The sequence below is a fragment of the Mycteria americana genome, chromosome 7, assembly GCF_035582795.1.
Source record: "Mycteria americana isolate JAX WOST 10 ecotype Jacksonville Zoo and Gardens chromosome 7, USCA_MyAme_1.0, whole genome shotgun sequence".
NCBI lineage: Eukaryota > Metazoa > Chordata > Aves > Ciconiiformes > Ciconiidae > Mycteria > Mycteria americana.
In genome coordinates this window covers 35,904,519-35,923,699 of record NC_134371.1, presented here as the reverse complement: position 1 = coordinate 35,923,699, position 19,181 = coordinate 35,904,519, and the positions used below count along the sequence as shown (strand labels likewise).

Genomic DNA, 19,181 nt, shown 5'->3' with positions numbered 1-19,181 from the left:
AAGGCTTTCCACACTGATCCCCAACTTTAAATAGCTACTTGTTAACTATACAGGTAGCAGTGTGGCCTGCCAAATCATAGCAATTAGCTAAGCCCTACAGATATGGAGCACAGTGTAAAACTCCCTAAGACGTTCTGGGGAGTGTTGTAGCAGTCCAAGGAAATTCTCACACAGTGAAATCTTGGAATCACAAAGTCTATTTACATACAAAATTTTAATTGAGGGAGCCTGAGTCTAGGAGAAGGTTTGTTTACAGTCCCTAAAGTTTCCCTAGCTAGATGAATACTTAATTCAAAGCATGACCCTTGCGTATTATTCTGCATCTCCAGAGATATTTGAAGTAATTTGTGGGTAAGTTCAGTATCTTTTATGTTTGGCAATGGCATCAGAAGGCGCGGTAGGTCTGGCTGATGTTCCCCACTAGAATTGCTGGGAGGCCAAACATTTTGAGTTTTGGTTCCGTTCTGCCCTGGTACACATACAGAACCTCCTGAGTGGTTTCAAAAAGCCTTTTTTTGGTTGTTTTTTTCCGAAAGATGATTGATTCCCATTTGAAAGTATCAAGCTTTTTTGTTTCGGTCTTTTCTTCTTTTTCCCATCTGAAGTGACCATGTTAATCTGGGCCTCAGCAATGCCACTAATAAAGTTTTATTGAAATCTCAGAGTCTCTAAAAACGTTTGGCTTTGTTGAAAGAAGTATCTTTAGACTTAAAATGTGTACAAGGAGGAATGTTCAGGCCTGTTTTACTTAGTAATGCATTTTAATCTCTTTCAAAAAGACACCTTTAAGGCAAGGATTCTTGTTTATGGTGGATATTCTATTTGCTTGAAAATGTTTCACTAAAGCAGAGGACAAACTTTGAAGAGAGGATGCTGGAAAGTTGTGCACGTTTTACCACAGCAGAGCAGGTGGCTTTTCGTGATCACCAAAACCATAGAAATAACTTCCCATGCTTTCCTGTGAAGCATGTGAGCAATGTTTTACAGAAATGTGCCTTGGCCCAATTTGACAGGAAAAAAGTCTCATTGGACAGAAAAAAATTACATGCTTTAACCGACTGGAAAGGTAGGATTTTTAGGGCTGCCAACAATGCATTCTTTGCTCTCAGGATGGCTATTAGACACATTAGATGAGTTTTGTCAATGTTCATTTTTCTCTCACTGATAATTCTGATTAGCTATAGTTGGCATATGTTTCTATATTTTCAGTTAGTATCCTGCACAATTGTTATTCAAATATACTATGTAAATAAGATCTGGATTCTGTGGTGACCTCCACAAAGCTCTGGTGATTGCAGTGGCTTCAGATTTGAACAGCTCTCTTTACACCATGTTTAGCAGTACGTAAGTGGCTTGACTGATTTCCTTTATGATTGCCAAACCAGCAAAGGTGAAAGAGGATCCAAAACTGTATACCAAGCTGCTTGTTATTGTTATTAACTGAAGACTGTTTTTGTGGAATATTTACTTCTGTGACACAAGCCAAAGTAATTAAAGGCTAGAAAGAGAAGAAGGGGTAAGAGCTTTTAAAAATAATTACCACTGCATGGTAGAAGTATACATATTTCCAGTAAACTTGAACTAGTTCCAGTGCCATTCTGTTTGTCAAGGCTTTTCTCCTCCCCTCTTAAAAGCATAGTGTCTGTTTCTTTTTGGGAGATTGTTAATATCATTGTATCATGCATGTCATTATATTCATGTAATTTATGTAGTTGAATATTTTTGTGTCATAGACCATGAGGTGATATATGGTTTAACACAATTGTATTGATTATTACAACCCAAATTTGAGTTTTATCTAACTTGAACATTGGTTTTGCTCTGTAGTTGACACTCCAGATCCCTATGTGGAGTTGTTCATCCCATCCGCCCCTGATTGCAGGAAGAGAACAAAACATTTCAATAATGATGTGAATCCCGTGTGGAATGAGACCTTTGAGTTCATTTTGGACCCCAACCAAGAGAATGTTCTTGAGGTAAATCGCATGGCTGAGCTGCATCTGTGAAAATGGAAGTTGTATAATGTCTGGAAGAGTAAAATAACAGTAGCTTGTATGTGTATAGCATTTGTTGTCTCGAGATTTCAACTTTTTTTTAAATATTAAAGGCTGGTTTTTGCCCTTAGGCATGGTGCTAAGCAAGAGGTGTTGTATAAATTGTATTATTCAAGGAGTAGCCTTGAGAGTCATTGTGAGATATGCCTCTGAGTCATCTCTCACTCTGCTCCTGAGGGCTAGTAGCTTACTATTCACATCAGCCATAAATTATTTTCTCCCTGCTTCCTACACTGATTCAACTATTATGGACAGTGAATAGCTGGTGGTAAAGTCAAGTCTCTGCCCATTCATGCTTCTCCCCGAGGAGAGAGAAAGCAGAAGCATGTTTCTGCTTTCTCCTCTATGCCTGGAGCCAAGGGCTGAGTAGCCCACCCAGTGATGTTTTGGGTACTCTTATTCCATGTGCAGGCTTGTTGACTAAGCCACTATTAAGTTTCAGTATGTTAAGGCTTTCCCGGTTGTGTACAAAAGGTGAGTGTTAAGTGTTAAGGTGAGTGTTAAGCATTTAAGTGTTAATTTAAGTGTTAAGTGTTAAGGTGAGTGTTAAGCATTTAAGGTTATCTATAGTCCTTTGTTAGCTTGCTTCTTCCTAGAGGATGGGCCTAATATGTGAAGTCTTCTGACCCAATCTTACAGAGTTTCAGTCTAAATTGGCCAACTGGGACAGAGGCTAAAGCCTGTGAAGCTTTTCATTGAGCTAGTAACCATAATCTCTTGGGGCTAAACTGTTCAAGATCTGAAAATTGAATTGTGCTTCCTACAAGGCTTCCTGTGTTCCTGGGGAGAGGGGTAGGTTCTACAGACTGGGAAGGAAGAATCCCATGACAGGCTCAATGGAGCATGAAGAACTATCATATGCATCCTGCACAAGAGACAACAATACTAGGGAATTCAAAATAACTTCACTACAGCTTTGCAGAAAGTAGATTACCCAAAATAGCTTCCACAAGCTGGTCAGGTGCAACAGTCACCTGAGTGGTTTCTTACTAAATGTTTTGGTTGTAGATGGGCAACCTGGCCATGTGAAACTTGAGAAAAGTTTGAAATCTCTAACTGAGTTCTTGCTTTCTAATAACAAGTCAGGCAAATAGATATCAGGAATTAGAAAGAGGAATGGAGTGATTTCTTCATGAGAAAGCATTTGTGGAAATAGGAAGAAGAAAAGAAGAACTTGGGTTCATCAACCTGCCTTTGTTGCAGTATGGGAAATAAAAATTATTTCAATTTTGTCTGATAAAGCCTTTGTGGATTCTAACAGAAGTCCTGGGGCAGAGAGTTTTACCTCTCTCTTTGCAGATCCTGTGCTTTTTTGGAAGATCTGCAGGAGCTACAGCTGGCTAAATAATTGATGTGATCTATAGTAGCTCTCATGGTCTTCAAAAGATGAGTGGAATGCTAAACTGAGGAATAGCAAATAATGGTTAAAATATAGTCCCTTGGTTTTACTGGCATTGTATAAAAGACTGGGTCAGATTCTGCTTGTAGTTACACTTAGGCAGCTTCCCTAGTAATATATGAATTTGTTGAGTACAAAATTTCGTTCAAGGATTTTTAAAGGATAAATTATTAAAGTCACAAACAGCAGCACCCAATGGCTTACCTGCTACCTTCTTGGGAACAGTACCACATCTTATACTCTGTATCTTTATGCATTTTGATGTGAAGAAGTTGAGATGCTAGCAAGCCATTAATTTCTTACTGTTACGTGATCTCAGATATCATTGACCATGTGAAGGCCTGGGTCATTCGCTTCCTTCTGTGGTAATAATGTGACTAGCTCATTTTCCACCAGGGTGAGGACCCCCAGTTACTAAAACATCTTTTGTAATTTGGCTAACATTTTGTAAGGTGTTTCTCAGTTTTTAGCATGCTTTTATGCAGTTGTTATAAAGTACAGGATTTTGTGAGCTGGCACGCTGTTGATTTCCAGCACAGTATGACCATAGCATACTGCCAGGTTCTGCAAGTCTCTGTCTCCTGTAACAGAGCACAACAAGATTGATAGATTATAAGTAGAACTTGGAAATGTATGTTTACAATAACTAAAGGCTGTTGCTGGTTTCTGAGACACATGCTATAAAATTCCATGAAAGTTGCCTGCAAAGAGCCAGTGATACCATGTAATAATGGTTAATTGTGGACTTGGTTGATATGTATATTTGCATATACATATATGTGTTGTTTATGGTAAACATTCTCTTCACCATGAAAGGTATAGTCTTTAGGTTAAAACTGATGTTTGCGTTCTGCCATTGTTATACACACACGCAGTGCCCGGCAGAGCCTTTGGATTCTGCATGGATTGCAGTGTCAAAATTCAAATCTGTGAAACCACTTCCCCACCCAAAACCTCATTGTGAATTCCCGAGCTCACACAGACTCCACAATCGTCTCGACTCCTCAGATTATTTTAATAAAAATCTTTAACTCTATCCCAAGCACAGTTTTCACTCTGAAGTGTTAGAAGCTCTCCAAAATACCATTAAGAAGTTTTTGCTATTGCTGTTAGTTTTAAAAGACAGCCCTCAGAGATTACAGCAATGGGCATAAAGTTCTGCAAGGAAACAGAAGAATGTAGATGCCATTAAAATAATTAGTTCTGTCCTAAAATACAGTTCATCATTTCAAAGGGTTGCTTGAGGCACAGGAAGAAGAAGGTTCTTTATAGCTGAGAAGAGGCTGAACCCAGATGTAGCAACTAGTTATTCAAGCGATTGTATCTTGATTCCATTTGTTTTATGCAAAACATATGGTCCAAGCCGCAAACATATGATATTCTAGAAGATACAGTTCCACAAAGTGGAAAAAAATCGTAATCCAAATGAGTTTGGAGAACTCATTTAATAGAAACCATGTAAATGGTAATTAGAAATTATTTCTGAACATCTTACTTTAGAACTTGGAAGGCTGCCACTGAGAAAAAAGACTGCTAGATGTAGACCCACATGGATTAGAGCAAAAGCATTGAACAGTGTTCTGCGGTATCCACATACATCTTTGCATAGTATCGCATTTTGAAAAGATATATGCTCTGACATGGAGAATATGAGAAGAGACTTGAAGATCTGGCTGGATACAGAGAAAAGCTTTGCGTAATTTGGAATGCTGCACATTTTGCCAAGTCATTGCTATAAAAATCTTGGTCCGTAGATACAAGGCTAGGATGTATGGATTCTATCTTCACTGAAATGTTTTTTGGTGTATTTAAAACTAGATTAGTTTCTCCATAGAGAAGTTTTACTAGCCGGAAATTTGAAGTAATTGTATATTTTATATGTATAATTTGAAGTTATTATGTTGCTTGGAAAGATGGTGAGATTTACTGGCAAAGGTGCTTAGATGAAATACGCTTTGTAAATGATACTGTCGTACTCATGCAGCTGAATGCCTTGAAGGTGCCACCTACACTATACATGAGCTTAGCCTGTTTTAAAAGAACATGTCTGTTGGCATTGGGTGTAGACTGGGTTGGCTTAGGCCTATTCTTTTTCCATATAATTTTTTTTTTTACTTTAGGAATAGGCTGTATGGAATTAAAAAGGGATTTATTGAAGTAGAATTGAATACCCATGTATCTTTTCTAGGTTACTTTGATGGATGCCAACTACGTTATGGATGAGACTCTTGGCACATCCACATTTCCTATATCTTCTCTGAAACTGGGAGAGAAGAAGGAGGTCCAGTTAACTTTCAATGATGTAAGTTGCAACATCCGTAGCTTTGCCTGTGTTGGTGCAGCTTTGAACATGATGGAAAGTTCTTGAAAGAGCACCTGAACTGAGAGACCTAAACTATTGTGTAGACCAGGATGTACCACGTTTCAGTCCTTTATCAAGTGTCTGAATTTTATCTGTGCCACATTCTGGTTAGATAAAGCTTCTTCACAAATCAATCAAGGACGGTGCTTATAAAGGCTAAGTGGTGTGCCCTAAGGACTCTCACTGAGTCTGATGTTACTCAGAGTATTCCCTCAGTCACTTTGTTGAAGCATAAGAAAAACATTTGGCCTGCTCTTGATACTCATCAGAAGTACATGTTCCTAGATGAAAGGAAATCCAAGACTATTTCTGATCCCATCAGTCTACCTCAGTACTAGGTATGTATGTGTTTTCTTAATATAGAGCTAAGTTTTGAATTCAGGAAAGGATTAGAATATATCATGGACGGGGTAAGGGTGGCAGCCTTTCAGTCAGGAAATAGCTGAATATGTGGGGGCACCAGAGAGGGTATCTTAGGTGAGGATTGTTCTCTTCATACCCTGTTCTGAAGCTCGTTTTCTAAGCATTCACTGTTGTCCATGGTTAAACACAGAGTACTGGCCTAAAGGCACTGTATTTATCTTCGTACAGTCCTGCTGAGAGGAGAATTAAGCAGTGCCACTTGCATGCCTTAGTGTCCCTTCTGAGAGAATCCTCTTTAAAAGTCTAGTTTCAAACTTTCGCTTGCTAAAGCAGTTTCTGCACCACTTGCTTCAATTTAGTTTAATGGTCTTTGTTAGCATGAGAGGTTACGCAGGTTTTGCTGGTCAGTGTATTACCTCTCCTACTGATGCCTGTGGCTTCCGGAAAACTAACAGAAATGCCTGTGGCTTCCGGAAAGCTAACAGAAATTCTTTTATTATTATATGTTTCACTTTCAATAAATGGCTTGTTGTAACACAGCCCTAGTTAACATGCAATAATGTATTAATGTGAACACTCTAAAAAAAAGACAAGTCCCAATTGGATTATTCTCTTTAAACATGTATGCAAAACAGATAGAGTCAGTTTAACAGGGACTGTCTGCCTGAATGGTAGCTCCTGGAAATTGTTGTTAAATCTGTGTGTAATTGAGCTTGTTCTGCACATATTAAAATATCATCATTTATTAGAGTAACATATCACAGGCCATTCTGAACATAATTCAGTACTTGTATCCATCACATCTGGTTATCTTTTTTTATACATATGTGTATATATATATATATATATAAAATGTATATACTATATGTATAAATACTGTCTGCATTTCTGTTCTGGGCTATGGTTTATTATATGATCAGAGGTCTTGATTTGTGACTGCTCTGCTGTTTTCCATGTGATATAACTTTAAAAGTGTGGTTACAGCAAATAACTAGTTATGGCCTATTTATTGGAAATTGGAGAGTTTCATATGTAAGATTTAGCATTTAGTTAGGCATAGCCTTAAGGCAGTTGTAATTTTGATACCCTCATTTTTTTTCCTTTTTTTTTTAAAGCTACTGCATTTTTTTTGAAGTTTCTGCATATTTTACTGAGTGCTTCAGTAACTTGGGCTTCCAGAGTGTGGGCTGACTGCAGATGTGTAGTTCTGCTAGGCACGAGGTGAGAAAGAGCTGATGAATAAATTTTGAAGACACAGTTTACAAAGCTCGTGCCAACCATATAAGGCCTTGCCACATTACAGATATTTTTAATTTCTCATTAGCACTCAGCAAAGCTTGGTAGAGTACATAGGGGAAAAAAATCAGTGAAAAAAGCCAAATAAGCTCTGAAATTTATAAGCAAGTGGTAAGGGAACATCAAGTCAGGTTGAGCCCAGTGTAGACAATTTGTATATAAAATGTGTATTCCTGAGATTTCTGTGGCAGTCTGTATAAGATATAGAGCATGGCATGCTATTTTCCTATTGGAACATTTCACTTCAAGAGTTTATTTAATACAGTGTGCGTACATTTTTTCCTACCATTGGATCACTACATGGTTTTGTGAAGTGCTTTCTAAATTAGTAATATCAGGTGCTGGAATAATGTAATTACTACCCTGTCTTTGAAGTATTTCCTTAATCGACTCTTTACTCTGTTTCTTCATGTCCTCCCTTTGTTATTTCTTTGCCTTTTTTTTCTCCCACCACCCTGTTAATATGCCACCTCATTTACAGTTCCCATTTCAGAGGGCAGGAGTGGAGTGCCAGGTTTTGCCTGGCCCATTGGCAGGTACATGGGATGTGGGAGGCCAGAGGCAGCTTTACACTTCCATGTCCTTAACTACTTTGTATAAGTCTCAAGCAAATGTTCAGTCTGAGGTATTCTAGCCGCATTCCTAGCGATCACATATCACAAGCAAGGAGGATAATCTGTTTACAGCTAGAGGCAGAGTGAAACAAGACACTGTGTGTGAATTTGTTACACACCTACAAGGCTGTACCAGTGTGTCGGTGGCCTTTGTGTATGAGAGAACTCAGGGACATGAAAATGCCTGTCCGTTCTGTCTTAGTTCTAGCAACCTCTTAGTCTTGAATTTTGCTTCACAAGTGCAATTGGTCAGGTACTTCTATGTGGTCTGCAAGTGAAATCATTATGTAGTGACATTTATTAGTTTACTTGCATGTTTCAGAAACTTGTAAGCAATCACTCTTCCTGAGTGATAATTCAAACATATTTAACTGTGGAAAGACACTTGGTGACTCATGTGGAACACAGAGCAGTCATTCTCTTACAAGTCTTTGTTTCAGATACAAGTTGAGTATGAAGTTTACCCAGTGAACTGGGAAGCAAGTGGCAGATAGGCTGTGGCTGGCAGTAGAAACAAAGGATCATAAGTGTGTGAAGACAATTAGATCCCTTCAGGCCAAAGATGAATAACACTGTCAAAAAGTGATTGTCAGTGGAAGAAAGCCAAGACAATGGGATCTGATGAATGAAAGCCAGGACCTAGCAGCACCTAGCAGCATTTTCTGCTGTATTCAGTGCTAGTGGTGTATTTTGGAATCACATTGTGTGCTTTTAAAAAAAAAGTTCCGTAGAAAAGAAAATCATTCATGTATTTCAGAAATGTCCTCCTTTTTTAAAAAAGTGATTTAAAGAAAAATTCTGACAGTAATAGTTAGTTTATGTTCCAGGTGTGTTTGTGTTTTTTGCCCTCTGTAAGTGGTGTTACCATATTTAAATATTTCTTGTTTAGGTCACAGAAATGACTTTGGAATTGTCTCTTGAAGTATGGTAAGTATCTCATATGTAAAAAAAAAGGTGGAAAATGTATTAACAGTGAAGATATTTTTTACTTTACTCTGTTTGTTAGAATTTTCTTAAAAACATGTCAGGTAGAGTGCAAAAATTCCTTGTTTTAACATAGAAATACCAAGTACTGTAAAGTCAGGAGTTTTTAAAATTGAGGGTTGTTTTCACATTGTAATTCTATCATTGACTTAAACACTTGTACTAATAGGTGTGCCCTTTCCAAATATGTGCAGGAATGAGGCCATCATATATGGATTTCTCATCCTGGTTTATGTTAAGTGCTTTCCTTTTCAAGGGCTTTTTCTCTAATAAACTCATAGACATCAGGTTCAGCTGTTATCCTCATTATTTTACCTTCTGTGATAACTTTGCATCTCACATTAACTTTCAGCATATATGGATACTGATTAAAAAGCTGCCCCTGAAATGTATTTGAATGTTAATACCATGCACTACTGAAGTAAAAGGTGGAGATCTCAGTAGGACCAGGATTTCACCGTGTGTAAAGCTAAGCAGATGCCTACCTTTTTTTTTCCCCCCTTTTTTTTTTTCCTCTCTAGCAGTCTTTCTTAGCCTATCTAGGTGAAAATCACCTAGATTGAAATCACCAAAAATCACCTTGAGGTATAATCAGAAAAATATTTTTAAGTCTAAAAATGAATTACTGAGAACAAGGCATTTAAAGAGTCCTTTTTTGTCTGTAACTATAAATAGCAGTGCTGAGCACTGTAACTGTAAATGTAGAACTCTTTCGTGATGACTCTGGAGACTGATAAACGTCCCCCAGGGATAATTTCTGTTCATCATTTTGTACTAGTAAAGATGCATACATGGGTGGTCCTTGAGACCACCCCTAAACCTTCCAGGGCTTGTGCATTACAAGTATTTCATATCTCTGACATTAAGTGAACAGAAGATGCTTTTCTATGTCGTGCTGCTCTTAGGCAGTAGGCTTTGAATTATGTTAAACAAAGGGATCTGATCGAGTTCTGCTCTGTTATTCTCGGATGGCTGTGCCGATTTTAGATTCTGCGTGAACCTGTTGTTCATGGTATCATACATACCTTCATGGAACATTGCTTCTAGGCAGCCTTTTCCCCCCTTTTTCTTAAGAAGAAATCCAAGAAGACAATAAAGCTGAAGAATTACTATCTGTGCCTGAATACATCCATTTCAGAATTATATGTTTTTCATATAACTATATTTATAACTATATAACTATTCATATAACATGTAACTAACATGTCAAAGTATCCACAGACATTTTTAGCTCATCTTTGTAAATACGGGAATTCAATGAGGCAGATACCAGGACAAATTTGTACACTCCTCCTCGCTGCTGTCTGCTAGAGGCAGTGCTGCTGGGAGGTATTGTAGTTCAAACCCTTGGAATGACATACAGGCTCAGTGAGTTAACTAGTCCAAATGAGGTGACAGTTCAAATTGTTTATCCTGCCTTGATATCTGAAATGAGAAGTGGGAGCTGAAGTTGTAGCTTTTATTTAAGTACAGTATTGAGGTCTTTATGCAGCCCTACGTACATTTTTGATCACACAATGTGGGGAAAAAGCTAGAGAAAAAGGCTTTTTCCTGTGGCCAGCCAGTACAATTTGTGCTGAGATCCGTACAGTTTTTGATTGTAAGACTGCATACAGAGTCAAAATTACCCTCTCCTCCCTTAACATGAACCTCTAACTTAAGAAGAGTATATGTTAGTAGGAATGTATGAAAATTTTTCATTGCAGTTCTTTGTTCAGTGGATAAGCAGAGAATTCAAATTTCTAGACTGTAAATTTATAACTGTATGTGAGTGGTGAACTCACTTGCTATATTTTAATTTAGTTTTTTTTAAGACCACATAACACACCGCTAGGAGCTGCATATTTTGTGTTTGGTGTTCACTAGTGTGTGAACAATGAGGTTTCTATATCAAATGCACATCTTAAAGACACAGCGTGCCATTGTTCTTTGGGTCCATCACTCCATGAAATCAGCTGATGCAATTGTGTCACATGACTAATTATAGTTTTATTTTATTTTTATTTCATCTTATGCAAGTTAATGAGGAATTTACTCTTACTTCCATTCATTTCCCTAAGTGATATTTTTAATTCTTTTTGTATTATGCCTTTTGTTAAAGCCTGTCTGTTTTGCAAAATAGCTCTTCAACTGATCTCCGGTTCAGCATGGCTCTGTGCGATGAGGAAAAGAAATTTCGGCAACAGAGAAAAGACAATATCATGCACAGTATGAAATCATTTCTAGGAGAGGAAAACAGCAAGAACTTGACCACTTCCCGTGATGTAAGTTTGGAGAGTTCACATCAAGATTAGTATCACCTTTGGAGTCCTGCATTTGTCTCTCAAAGGAATTAATGAGACGTGAGGTAGAAGGGTTCAATGTAAAGACAGATGGCAGAAGCAAAAAAATTTATTTTTCCTCTATGCGCATACAATATTTAGAATGGAGAATAATTTTTCTTGAGCTCTAAGTTTATAGATTAAAGTTTAAGGAGACAAAATCATATGCCAAAATGAAGCTTCACTTAAATAAGATATGTCCATCATGTGCAAAAGGACAAGACTGCGTAAATGGCATCGTAGAGTAGAAATCACAGCTTTTCATTTGCGCTGGCACCTTAAACAAACTGCTGTAACTTTTATCTGGTTCTTTATTGTTTTAATCCTTAGCAGGCTGTGTCTGGGTTAAAACTGGGTAAAGGAGATAAATCCATGCTTTTCATTTTGCTCTGATTCTGAATTCCATGCTTTGTTAAGGTGTTGGTTCTGAGCTGAGATTGTCATCTGAAAAATGCCTAAAGGGCATGTGAAATATCTGCTGCACAAGAAGTGTGCGGTGGCTCTGGGCATGTGCCCAACTGCAGAATCTGCCCTTGCATGCTTGATATCCTGTGCTCTTAAAATGGCCTTGGCTGTATGGCCTTTTTGTCTAAAGGATTAGGCAGGAAATGAGCTGCTTTAATGTTAGAGTCAGCTTAGGAATTATTTTCTTTCTTTCCTTTCTTCTTTTCCTTTAGCCCATTTTATAGGATTAGGATTATGAAGTTTATTTCTTAGAGAATGTGAGAAACTGCAGCTTTCATTGACTGGCTAGTGCTCTGTACCAAGACAACAGAAAGTCAAGCCAACAGATCTAGATGGACTGATGGTGGTTTGAGTCACATCAAAGTGAAGAAGGGTGCCGAACCCTACAGATCTTTTCAGCGATTTTGTAAAACACTGCATTATTTTGAGTTAATTAAGGGTACACTTGGTACAGACCCACTTGTTTTGTAGTAGTTTTTCCATCCTCCTGTTTCTTCCTTGCTTGTTCCCTGTCCTGTTCTGCTCCCAGAATTGTGACAGGAAGACCATGTGTATGTTGGGGGTGTCAAGCAATGAACAGAGTCAGTGAATTAATCTGGATTGATTAATTCATTTATATTGATTCCTTTTGTGTGTTTTTAGTATAAGCAGAATGTGACAGTCTTTTGCAGAAACTGGAACCAACACTGAAGAATTCCTTTTAAATTTCTGTGAAGTTTTGAGCAGGTGGTAAATGTGTTGTTGTATACCTTTGAACTCTGTCTTGTATAATCAAATGTACTTGTATGAACATTCTGAGGAAGATGAAAGAATTTGACAAGTATTGTACATATTTTATTTGTAGTGATATAAATTATGCATATTGTGAAGGAACATTTTCAAGGTTTTTTAATTATCAGTTCAGTTATTTTAATCTTAACACATGCAAATCTTATCAGAGTAGATATTTGTGAATGTGACATTGGTCTGATCTTCTACAGCAGAATAATATATTTCTCAGAAAGGATGCAGATATTCTGCGAAGATCCAGTTAGAACTGGAGTGATACTCAGTGCCTGTAGTATCAGTTCTATGAAGGTGGTATGTATGCATGAATTATTGTAAACACTAGGTAAGATTTCATATTCTTTTTGTCATCATCTTCCCTTGGTATCCCTCACAGTCTCAAATACATTTTATCAGTTAAGTTGCATCTTCCAAGACTAGACAGTAATCTCTAATGGTAGGCTTATCAACCCTAGGAAGGACAGAGGTAATGTGATCCTCCCATTTTTTGTATGCCAAGTGTGTATTTCTGAGCTGACTTGTCAGAATTTTTAGCTGCTTCTAGTGATAAAAAAACCCTTTTTGTTCAAATTAAAATATAGTTTTGTCCTTATAGCCTGTCATTTTTACTTTTATTGTTACAGATGGGAGATAGCAGGGGGATTTATAGGATGTTTGTAGTCTTAACATAGCATCAGAAGTTGGGAGACATAATGAGTATTCTTAGCAGCCTATGAGTCATTGTTTAATCTTAAACAAGTCACTTACTCAAAGTTCACCTAAGTTTCTTCATCTGTGAATAGCAACACGTGTGCCTTGGAGGGATGCTATGAGACTTTAATACCTGTGAATTAATTATACATCCCTGGATGGGGAAGTGAGTACTTCCAAATTTCCTTACTTAATCTTGGGGCACATTCTGAAAACACAGAAGATGAGATTTCTCGTACCTATGTTATTGTTCAGTTTATTTTTATAATTTTTGTTGCTTTAAACAATTTTCTAAAAATACCATAATCAATTAAAGAAAGCATATAGTTCTCTAAGACTGGATTTGCAGAACAATTTTTTAATAATCATTTGTGTACCCCATGGCAATTTTTTTCCACCCCAGGTATTCTTGTCCAGATTTTATGCACAGGGCATCTGGATAAAAACAGGGCATCTGTATCCAGGGCATCTGGATAAAAACATCTACACCACCTTTCCCAAAATAAGATTTAATATGTTTTAGCTTTTTTTGCCAGATTACTGGAAAATATGATTAAGATCATCTTTTTCAGAGCTCACTTTTCTTAAAACATATCTTGTTTCCCAAATCCTTTTCATTTTCATGCCCAATTTGGTGATTATGCAATCAGCACTTGCTGAGATGAGGTGCCCATTGACTGAAGTGGAACTGTATGGTGCTGAGCTTGTCCACATAGTACAGTGCCCCATGGATCCTAGGAACAGTACAGACGTATTCACAAACCACTTCATCTGTATTGTTAAATCCTGTTCAGTGGAGTTTGTTTGGATGATATCTAAGCTGGTTTGCTCAAAACTAGCTTGGGTCCCTCAGCATTATGCCGTGCGTAGGAACAATAGGAAAAAGAAAGCCATGCTGGCATGGCCTTTTCCTTGTTCAGAAGTGGGCACAACCATATAGAATTGAGTGTGGCAGTGTGGCCAGGGATTAAAGTAATGGGCTTTTGTCTCCAAGACTTTTGAATTCAATTCACATTTTTGCCATTGACTCACCGCATCACTTTCTTGTGAGTCACTTACCCTTTTGGTCTAAGTTTACTAATCTACTTGAATGGATTTGGTACCTCTCCACTGGTTTTACTGATTATGTACAAAGGACTTCAGGTTCAGAGTGCCTCGAAGAGTAGAGTCCGTTAGCCCCAGCCTGTGTACATGTATACTGTGTACCTGTGGAAATGTAATCTGCCTTCCTCTGCAAAGCAGGAAAGGGCTCTTAACCTTCATCACCTGACTTAGGCCTACAAGTCAACTTGTATGCAGTTGGCTGAAATGAATGAATGTAAATGTGCAGTAGATGCTTCTCTTCAGTTATTTTTTCATTATTTAAAAGCTTTATTTACTATGGGAAGCTTACTTAAGCTGCTGCCCTGTGTTCTAGAGCTCTTTAGTTGAATTTCATTTCTGGAAATAAAGTAGTGGTTGCAACTCTTCGTACTTTGCTTTGGTATCAAGTGGAAATGAAGAGATACTATACATACACCTACTTATCGGTATGCCCACCCTCCCCCAGTACAGGAATCTGTGATTCCCAGAATGCGTGTGGATTAAGTATCCAAGAAGCATTTGTTGTCAGGATGCTAGTGACTCTTCTTGACATTCTTTGTTCATCCTCCTTACAGATTTCTCTGCATCCTGAAGAAAACTCAGATTTTCCCTTGTGCTCATGCCACTGCACTGATGAATAGATTTGTTGAATAATGGTGCTTTGGAAGTGTTCTCACATACTTTTTCCAGGCTTGCACCTGCAAACCACTGTCTTCATCCTGTTGGGATTTGTCTGTGTAGGTTAATTAGGTGGTGTTTGTAAAGAGCTTTCAAAGCCTAAGGTACATTATTACATTTGTGATTAGTAATATGGCTCTTCTGTTCAAAGCAACTGCTCCGTTATTGGGGTGTTGGCTTAACAAAACAGGCATGTCCTAAATTTTTACCTTTGTTTTGTCATTTTTTGATAGATAGCTATCTCTGGAGGTGCATGATGAATGCTGATGCCAGTAAATACCTGTGGTTTCTATTACTAAAGCTTAACACTTATGAAGATAATCAAATAATCTTACTGCATCAAGAATAAGCAGTTTTTGTGGAATGGAAGCCTTGACAAATGTCTCAACATACTTGGTCATTGTGCATGGTCATTTCTGTGTGACTGTGTTTTCAGTCTGCAGGGGAGTTACACGGCTTGGAGTGTGGAGTCTGCAGAAAGAAACTGAACTCAGTAGTCACATGGTTCCTTTTCTTATAACTAATCCCATCTATTGGCACCTTAAATTGTGTTTCAGTGAAATTTTTAACTGATTACCAGTTTGATCAGATAGGGGCTTTCTGCACAACTGTGTAATTCTTTTTATGCTTAGCAACGACCAAGAGGTTGTTACTTTATCACCATTGAACAGTGGAAAATTCTTCTAGGTTTTGGAAACTGGGAACCAGGTGGGACCTTTGCTGAAACAGTCGATGATGGTAGCAAGTTAATTTTTAGGATCACAGAACCATACAATATCTCAAGTTGGAAAGGACCCATAAGGCTCACCAAGTCTAACTCCTTGCTCCTCGCTGGACCCCCTAAAACTAAACCATATGACTAAGAGCATCGTCCAGATGCTCCTTGAACTCTGAAAAGTTTGGTGCCATGACCACTTCCCTGGGGAGCCTGTTCCAGTGACCAACCACCTTCTCAGTGAAGAACCTTTTCCTAATGTCCAGTCTGAACTTCCCCTGACGCAGCTTCATTCCATTTCCACGTGTCCTATCGCTGGTCACCAGAGCGAGGAGATCAACACCTCCCCCTCCGCTGCCCCCCTTGAGGAAGTTGTAGACTGCGATGAGGTCACCCCTCAGCCTTCTATTCTCCAAGCTGAACAAGCCAAGTGACCTCAGCCACTCCTTGTAAGTCTTGTCCTTTCACCAACTTGGTCGCCCTCCTCTGGACACACTCTAATAGTTTGATGTCCTTATATTGAGGTGCCCAAAACTGCACACAGTACTTGAGGTGGGACCGCACCAGTGCAGTGTAGAGTGGGACAGTCACCTCTACCTCGACCGGCTAGCTATGCTGTGCTTGATGCACCCCAGGACATGGTCAGCCCTTCTGGCTGCCAGGGCACACTGTTGACTCGTATTCAACTTACCATCAACCCAAACCCTCGGATCTCTTTCCATGGGGCTGCTCTCCAGCCTCTTGTCCCCCAGTTTGTATGTATAACCAGGATTACCCCATCCCAGGTTCAGAATCTGGCACTTGCTCTTGTTAAATTTCATACCATTAGTGACTGCCCAGCTCTCTAGTCTATCCAGATCTCTCGGTAAGGCCTCTCTACCCTCGAGAGAGTCCACAGGTCCTCCTAGTTTAGTATCATCAGGAAACTTACTTAATGTACATTCAATTCCTGCGTCCAGATCATTTATATAAACATTAAAGAGCACTGGCCCTAAACTTGAGCCCTGGGGAACCCCACTGGTGACTGGCCACCAGTCTGATGGAACCCTTTACTATATAACTCTTTGAGCCCCACCTGTCAGCCAGTTGCTCACCCAACGTATTATGGACTTGTCTAACTGTGTGCTGGACGTTTTGTCCAGAAAGATACTGTGAGAGACAGTATCAAAAGCTTTGCTAAAATAAAAAAACCCCACATCTACTGGCTCCCCTTGGTCAACTAGATGGGTGACCTTGTCATAAAAGGAAATTAAGTTAGTTAAGCAGGACTTTCCACTTGTGAACCCGTGTTGGCTATGACTGATGGCTGCATTGTATCTCAAGTGTTTTTCAGCAGCTCCCAGAATAAACTTCTCCATAATTTCACCACGCACTGAAGTGAGACTGACAGGCCTGTAATTACGAGGGTCTTCCTTCTTACCCTTCTTGAAAACTGGGACAACATTTGTCAGCTTCCAGTCGACTGGGACCTCACCAGACTGCCAAGACCATTGAAAAGTAATGGAGAGAGGTCCAGCAATAACATCAGCCAGCTCTTTCAGTACCCTGGGATGAATCCCATTGGGCCCTATAGACATATGTGCATCCAGCTGGAGCAGCAAGTCTTGAACGAGTTCAGAGTTGGCTGGGAATTTATCAGCCCCCCAGTCATGGTCTTCCAGTACAGAGCTCTGGCAGTTCCAGGGCCCATCATCAGTGTTAAAGACAGAGGCGGAGAAGGCATTAAACGTCTCTGCTTTGTCTACATCCCTATTTGTGAGGTGACCGACCTCATCAAGTAACAGACCAATGTTACCTCCAATCCTCCTTTTGCTGTTAACATATTTAGAAAAAAACTTTTTGTTGTCCTTCAGAATGGTGGCCAGCTTGAACTCTAATCAAGCTTTGGCCGCATGAATTTTCTCCGTACAGTGGTGAACAGCATCTCTGTAGTCCTCCCATGTTGCCTGTCCTTGCTTCCAGTGTCTGTAAGCTTTCCTTTTCTGCCTAAGTTCTAGAGTTCCCACACTTTGGAATTGCCTGACCCTGTGCTCTGAAGAGATAGCTCTTAAAAAGTGACCAGCATTCATGGACCTCAATACCTTCAAAAGCAGATTCCCAGGGGACCTTACTAACTAGCTCCGTCAGCAGTCCGAAGTCTGCTTTGCCCGTATCCAGGGTCGAGGTTTTGCTGGCAGTTTTTCTCCTATCACTATTTTATTTTATTTTGTCATCTTTCTAGATCCTTGGAGAAACTATGCAATGGAAGGGAACAGCTTTGAAGTCAGGGCTGAGAAGGCTGGGAAGTAAGAAGGAAAGAAGTATAAAATAAAACCCCTGTAGATGCATTTTCAATATGGTGTCACTTGTAACTGTCTCTGCTTTTGCTCACTTTGCTATCTCTTGGTAGCTGAGTAGGTGTACAGATACACATAAATTATCCTTACCTATCCTGTAGTTTTTGCAAGGTAGTTGTAAATTTGAGACTGTCTTCATGCTATGTAGTAATATCAGATGTTTTTATTATAAAATGTGTTTTTAAACTCCTAGCTAAAATATTATTTGTTTCTCTTCTGTTTCTGATTAGTAACTTTTACTGCTTTTGGCTCCATCAGAAAGATATCATTTGGATTAAAGCTGGTGTTTGGATGGCTTTAAAAATTTCTGTGGTTTTGTAATTAAATAGTTTATTTAATAACTAAATTTAATATCCTCTCTATTTTGGATTATGGATAGGAAGGGCAGACATTCTAAAGAAATTCTGAGTATATTTTTATTTAGAAATCTTGCTACAAGTGGTGAATTCTTCAAATAGATTCTAATTCTTCATAAAGCAGGCAATTAGAGTTCTAAGTAACAGGGTGTTGTGGGGGCAAGAACTTGCTAATGCCGAGACCTGAGGTGGTTTATTCACTCAATTTGTAGACTTATTGGTTGAGTTTTAAGATCTGAAGCAGTGCCATAAATCTGTGCGAGTGAACTGAACTTGAAATTCTATACATTATTTCAGTAGACAGGAAGCTAAGGAGGGTCATAATGATAGTATTTGACTTTCACTATATATATATATATATATTTTTTTTTTTTTTTTTTTTTTTTTACTATTTGACCTGAAGAATCAGAAAAATCAGGCATTACCTTTCTGTGCCTGTAAGGAACCTAAAATGGAGGATTCTGCGCAGTGATAATATTGTGCCCTATTAGCAATTAGTATTGTATAAATATTAGTATTGAATAAATAGTACGATATAACAGAGTCATATTAGTATTGAATTAGTATTGAATAAAAAGTACGATATAACAGAGTCGTAGAAATACTATTTGGAAGGAACCTCTGGAGGTCAGCTAGTTGCAGTTGGCAACAGTGCTCCTTTCAGAGACAACACTCAGTT

The 19,181-nt window shown here is 38.6% G+C and overlaps 1 protein-coding gene across 3 annotated transcripts in view; it reads left to right on the top strand.

The window, feature by feature from the left end:
- Positions 1 to 19,181, top strand: part of PLA2G4A (phospholipase A2 group IVA) — an 84,556-nt gene that overhangs the window by 38,241 nt on the left and 27,134 nt on the right. For 2 of the 3 annotated variants that reach the window (XM_075507813.1, XM_075507814.1), the window contains exons 5-8: positions 1,828 to 1,976; positions 5,642 to 5,755; positions 8,978 to 9,015; positions 11,195 to 11,336. In XM_075507813.1, the coding sequence (XP_075363928.1) occupies positions 1,828 to 1,976; positions 5,642 to 5,755; positions 8,978 to 9,015; positions 11,195 to 11,336 (443 nt within the window). Of the gene's footprint in view, positions 1 to 1,827; positions 1,977 to 5,641; positions 5,756 to 6,024; positions 6,154 to 8,977; positions 9,016 to 11,194; positions 11,337 to 19,181 lie in introns of those variants that run through there. The other variant, XM_075507815.1, reaches the window with a different exon arrangement.